At 39.9% G+C, this 6,425-nt stretch overlaps 1 protein-coding gene across 1 annotated transcript; it reads left to right on the top strand.

The window, feature by feature from the left end:
* Nucleotides 1-57: 57 nt before the first annotated feature.
* ppcdc (phosphopantothenoylcysteine decarboxylase) lies at nucleotides 58-6,376 on the top strand. The gene is made up of 5 exons (XM_084363259.1): nucleotides 58-275; nucleotides 1,496-1,591; nucleotides 1,965-2,093; nucleotides 2,197-2,365; nucleotides 5,631-6,376. Exons 1-5 carry the CDS (start codon nucleotides 132-134, stop codon nucleotides 5,732-5,734), a joined length of 642 nt encoding a protein of 213 aa, XP_084219385.1. The 5' UTR covers nucleotides 58-131; the 3' UTR covers nucleotides 5,735-6,376.
* The last annotated feature ends 49 nt before the right edge of the window (nucleotides 6,377-6,425 follow it).

The following is a 6,425-nucleotide window of genomic DNA, read 5'->3' as shown; positions in this document are numbered from 1 at the left end:
ACGTGCCCGCGCACGTTGGCTGTTCTCCCCTCCGATTGGCTGGCGGCTAATATTTACGGAAGTAGTTACGTGGAGGGGTTCCGGAGGAGCGCCGCGGCTCCTTGTCGAAGTCTTCTTGGTGATATGCGAATATGCAGATGAACGGTCGTGTTTCTTGTCTCAAGACTGATTTGTTGAAGTCCAGCGGGACATGTCGTGTACTTGTTGGCGTGACTGGAAGTGTTGCAGCCTTGAAACTGCCCCTGTTAGTATCCCAGCTGCTTCAGCTCCCTGGGGTGAGCTGCTTCTTATTTTTATTTTTTTTTAAATCTTTATTTAGTCAAAGCCTGCTTTCAATCACTGTTTCTTCTGTTTATCTCTTCTAATTAGACGACAAATGTACGCCCATACACCAACACATAGTCTTACTTCACTACCTGGCAGAGCGCACATAAACTCACCTTAACCGCAAGATGGAGATGTAGCAGCTGTATAGAAACCACAGCAACAACAAGACACGTTTGTTCATATAGCACCATTCAGACACAAGGCAATTCAAAGTGCTGTACAGAGACATGGACATGCATTAAAATAAGACATTAAAACATTAAGAAAATGTTAAAATTGCATTTAAAGGACGATGAAAACAAAAAGCAAAAATAAATAGTCTGATAAAAAATGCATTTAAAAGGCAACATAAAACAAAAGCATGAAAATAAAACGTTTCAGATTAAGGTATGAATCTAATTTATTGGAGAGCCACAGTAAACAGTAATGTTTTAAGCACCGATTTAAATAAGCTGACCTTAGCAAACCTCAGATATTAAGGAAGCTTCACATAGAAACTAAAAGTTGCTTCACATTGCTTGGTTTTGATCCTGGGAACACTGAGTGAACTGAACAACACGGCAGTAAAATCTTGTTGTATTCCTTTTACTCAGGTAACATTATATTACTGTTATTTTACTTTGAGATGCGGTTGTTTTCAGTATAGTAGCAAAACAGAGGTTTCAGTCTACTTGGCAGACAGGGAATCTAAAAAGAGAAGTGAAAAAGAAAGACAGCCTTTTGACAGGTTTGAGGGGTATTTACAACTGTAACCACACGAATATTTGCAAGTAACATTTTAAATAGAGAAAATCCAAACTGTGGTAATTGCACAATCAATGAATGTGTCTGAGTATGATAATAGAGATGTAATGTAATGACTATAAAGGTGTATCAAGAAAATTACTGGTGAGATACAGTTTATATGGTCATGAGAGAGAGGTCCAGAGACATGCAGAGCTCCTGACAAATGCAGTCAAAGCTACATTTCATGCTAATATGCTAATCTGACTATCTAAAGTCAGGTTGTACAAAAGTGTAAGACCATAAATGGTCTCTAATTCAAGATCAGTTTCTTGACATTTCAAGGTGACTCTCCTTAGTCATCCGCTTCTCCAGTACTATGGCAATACTAAAAAGTGATTGAAAAAAATCAGTTTGACTGTTACTGTCTTATTTAATGCTTTAGGTGGATGTAAGAGTGGTCACCACAGAGCATGCCAAGCACTTCTATGATCCTGCAGAAGTTTCAGTAAAGATCTACAGTGACAAGGATGAGTGGGAGGTAATAATGAACTTCAAACATGTCTTATTATAGCCATTAGAGAGTTAGAGAGTTCCTCAAACACGGTGCCACTGATGAAGAGACTGGATTTTGGAAGATTTCTAAAATTTATATTTTTAATAACAGCTGTATTTTTTTAATAACAAGTAAAATAGCTATTGCAAAGTCAACTTGAGTGAATCAAAGTGTGGCATAAGTTGGCAAGTAGTTACTTGTCAGCTTTCCAGTTGCTGAGTTCATCAGAAATTTTAGACACGAAACATGGTCCTGAGCCAGCAAAAGATTGAGAAACTGTTACACTAAAGTAGTAACCAGAAATAAAGTGAGGAAGTATCTCATTATTTGCTTGACAAACAGTATGTCTCTGTTGTAGCTGTGGACTGAGAGATCAGACCCTGTGCTACACATTGAGCTAAGGCGCTGGGCAGATCTACTTGTCATTGCCCCCCTTGATGCCAACACTCTTGGGAAGATCGCTAATGGCATTTGTGACAATCTGCTGGTGAGAACATGGAATCACTACAAAATGTTAGGGAAAATAATAATTCATTACATGATTTTGCTTATTAAGAATAATTAAGCTGATTAATCTCTGTCATTGGCAGACATGTGTGGTGAGAGCATGGGATACCAGTCGTCCTCTCTTCTTCTGCCCTGCAATGAATACAGCTATGTGGCATCATCCCATTACTGCCCAGCAGGTATCCAGGCTGACAGAGTTTGGATATGTGGAAATTCCCTGCATTGCTAAGAAGCTAGTGTGTGGGGACGAAGGTATGAAATGTCTACCATTATTTACTTTCACCTTATGAAACCTCAGAATGCAGTACCCTGTTGTTTTGACCAAAACAGTAGAAATACATAGGAAAGTTAAAAATGACATGGCCAATTCTAACTTTCATTCTATAGATTCTAACTGCATTATGGGCTTTTCATCTTAAAGGGGCACTGTGTTGTTTTGGAGAAGAATTTTAAACTTTATGAAATATTATTTTTTCCATAGCTGAATAAACAAACTGTTCTCAGAGGAAAATAACGTCGCCAGAACAGTATTTGAAGCTAGAAAGGTGGCAGGGTCCGCCAATTGTAAACAAAGTAAAACAGTATGAAATTGTGTTGTCCTTTAAGGTCAGTTTGTTTATTTAGTATATTCAGTCATGAAAACGAAGAGAGTTTGTTTATTTAGTTTGTTTAGGCATAAAAAAACCAATGAAGATCTTTCTCTTCAGATTAAAATTTCTTCCCCAAAACTACACAGTGCACCTGTAACAGTTTTTAAGTGTGCAGGTCAATGAAGAACTAATTCTTAAATAAATGGCATATAATTAATCTTCAAGGACAGTAATTGTAAAGATAGAGAGTTCAATTTAAGACATAACAGATGCAGACAGATGAAGGCATTGTGCTGAACATGAGTTGACAAGTAGTGTAGAAGCAGTTTCTTTGCCTTCCTCAAAAGTACCCATATATGTAAGTTGACTGTTGCTGTAGATTTAAAAAGCAATTTAACACTAACAACCCTCCTCCCCCACTGGTTAAACTTCACACATTTCTGTAGAAATGAAGAAGTACGCTTCATGATATGCACACTCTGTTAGGTGTGGTTAGAGAAACAACAGAGCACACTCTTGACCACATTTTGGTGGTTTGAGCCGACCAGACATATTGAGGAGGGAGAACCTGGGGTAGGCCAAGAGTTGTTTGACAGGACTATATTTGCCTTCTGACTCGGGGTCAACGAAGGGTCCCCAGGGAAGGCAGGGAGCTAGGCAGAAGGATGTCTGGGCCCTTGCCAGGTCTGTTGTCTCCTGGGCATGAACAAGTTGCAGAAAATGGGTGGTATCATCTTTAGAGACTAGACAGTGTACGACAGCTGACCCCAGTGAGCTATATGTAAGAGAGCTAAAGGAAATGCTGAAACCTAATGATAATCAGTTTGTGAGAAACTTGAGAGAATACTTAAAGAACTGAATTGAATAAGTAGAGCGCCTTCCCATATCTAGTTGTGGTAAGGGTCAGAATGACTCATATGTTTCCTCCCAGGATTAATGTTGAGGAGAGTGGTGCACAGTTGAGATAGTCACTATCAGAGTCAACAGGGACAAGTTATAGCATTGGCGAAACAGCTAAACAATAAAACAGCTGATGTCATTAAATTCCCTCATATGATATCAGAAGAGCTGACTTGGGGTTAGAGCCATTGACTTTAAAAATAGTGGACAGAGCAACGGTGACATCACCCAGAGGTTGTCAAAGAGCCAGCACGAAGCTCAAAGGGGTTGTGCTGGCCGTCATCATCTTGGCAGTACCGGACTCTGCTTAACTCCCGGCTAATCAAAATTGGGCAAAGAGGTAGAGTGTATTTGAAACTGAAGCTGGAGTGAGCCGAGTTAGCTAAACAAGCCCACCTAGCTGGTAGCTACCAAGCTATCTAAGGCTAACAAGCTTTCTGTGTTCACACATAAAGAGAAGTCAATTTCGGCTGAGTTTGTGTAAGATCGATCGCAGGATCATTTGTGCTTATTAAAGTTACTCGAGTGAGTTTGCCCACGGTTTATTCCCCAACTAACAGACAAAATACCTTACTGTACATTAGCTGCAAGGCACCAAGGCTATGTGTCTGTCATTGTGTTCAATTTTGTACCTGACCAAAGTGAGCACTGTAAGGGAAAGTTTGAGAGTTGCATTATTCTCTGAAGAATTGTAGACTCAGTGTGATGAATCAGATCTCTCAAATACATGCAGCATGGAGAGGAGACACAAGTTCTCTCCTCACATTGTGTTGACTTATGCTGTCAGGGAACAACAGATGCAGACCTCATGACGGTGTTTATTGTGCTTTCCCCAGAGCAATGACCCTATGATGTTTGGTATTGATTATGCCTTTCCCGGGGCAATGACCCTTTGACGCTTTGAAGACAATGACTGTCAGCTAATATTACTCCTAACAACACCTTAGGTGAAGAGAACCGCCCCTCCTCTGAATTCCTGAGATGTTCTTATCTATACATTGATGTCTGAATCGTAAAGATGTTTATTTACATAGCACTCACCAGAAACTTTGTTTCTTTCTGTTGTCCTGCAGAGTGTTTCCTTTTTTCCATCTCTTCTCTGTACGTATATGGAGTAAAGCACATTTCCCCTCCATTCAGCAGTCAAATAAGAAAGAATTACAGGAAATTACATTAGATTTCGGCATCTCTGCGGCTCCTTCCTGCAGACAGGTTCAGAAGCGAGAGTGACGATAAATCCACATTTTTATCTCAAAAGTTTAAAAAACAAACTCTGCGCTCTACTTGGCTCTCGGTGTTAATTCTTCTGGAAGCTCCAGGCTCTGCCCACAACTGTCTCCTCCAGAACTTACCAGCTCCAGCAGCTTAGCCCTGAAGGTTGCTGCTTGGTTTGAACTTTGGTTGGAATGCAGAAAATGATCTGTATTCTGAAGCTGTCTTTCCGGTTCTTAGCATGCTTGGCTGTCTACACTGTTATTGTAGATAACAATTTGTAAAATTTGTACTCACTCAGTGTGGTGCCATTTCACTTTGTCGTCCTCTCCACAACTTCGTTTATATTATTTCTTTGATTTAAGAACCACAGTATGTTCTACGTTGCTATTTGGCATACCAATAGCTTTAACATACCTTCAGCTTAATACACTTTGGCATTAGTTGATTTTTAGACACCTTGATATACAGTATCTGCCCAACCTTGTTACCTTATGGTTGATTAAACTACTTAACATTTTAGTTTGTCATCTATCATGCGCATTTGATTCGAATATGGTACAAATTCAAGAGTAACTTTTGATTGCCAGATATGCAATCCAATAAAAACATTTATTCCAGAGGGAGTGTCAGCCCGAAGAATTTGTCTCGACAGTTTGGGCCAAGGCCGAATGGGTAGGTCAGGGGGCTTTTTTCCAGATGACATCCATGAAATGGATATCCAAGACTGAAAGCATTATTAAAGTGTGTTTGTCAGTATGGATACTGTGCAGAAGTGCATTTTTGTAACTTTGCTGTTCTTTGCTTTGTTGCAGGCAAAGGGGCCATGGCAGAGGTGTCGACTATTGTCAGTGTCGTCCAACAGCATCTTCCGAAGCAAGATGAGTCATCTCAGACAACATGCACGTCAACATCATAGTGTAGATACCTCTGGCACCAAAGATGAATAGAAAACAAACATGTTGACTTGTCTTCAAAATGAGTTTGTGTCAAAACCCTCGAGGCTAGACACATCCATAATAAACAGGGTTGCTTTCAGCGTTTTTATCTGATAAGTCTTCTTGCTTGGATTGTGTGGATGTGTACAGACTGTCATTGACTGTCATCACCCACATTCTTCTGGTAGTTTTGTTGCACCTGTATTTATGGAGCAAATGCCATGACACAGTCTTTGTATGCTTACTTGGCTGATAAAACTGATACTGACTCTGATGGTATTAGGTGGCCTAATGTAATTCATAGCATAACTCGACCCAAGTGCAGCCTCTGCAGCCTAAACAGCCAGAATAACCAGCAGCTATGAGGGCTAAATAACACGTTACATGTAGATGTATATGTATGTATGTATCATCTATTCATCTTGAAATCATACTGACATGATTGTTGGCTCGTTTGCAAGAGAATACCAATCAGCTGACCAATCTGCCGTGAAGTATGATTCCCAAAATCTCATTGAAATGACTGACAGTAGATTTTTGTTGCTTACAAAGCAGCATTTCATTAGTGACATGTCACTGAGCTTATGTGGATATGTTGAAAAAATACAGTTCATACACTGACATTCTTCTGTCTAGACCTGTTTTCTTAACCTCTGCCGTCCGAGGTTGAAT

Source organism: Pagrus pagrus (assembly GCF_965226575.1).
Source record: "Pagrus pagrus genome assembly, chromosome: 10".
Taxonomy (NCBI): Eukaryota; Metazoa; Chordata; class Actinopteri; order Spariformes; family Sparidae; genus Pagrus; species Pagrus pagrus.
Note: the sequence above shows the minus strand (reverse complement) of the source record. Positions and strands in the feature narration are given on the sequence as shown.

Bases quoted from the DNA above. Each gene is read 5' to 3' on its own strand.
- ppcdc (XM_084363259.1), top strand. From the start codon at position 132: ATGCAGATGAACGGTCGTGTTTCTTGTCTCAAGACTGATTTGTTGAAG. The intron at 276-1,495 runs GTGAGCTGCTTC...TTAATGCTTTAG, and splicing joins AGCTGCTTCAGCTCCCTGGG to GTGGATGTAAGAGTGGTCAC. The intron at 1,592-1,964 runs GTAATAATGAAC...TCTCTGTTGTAG, and splicing joins GTGACAAGGATGAGTGGGAG to CTGTGGACTGAGAGATCAGA.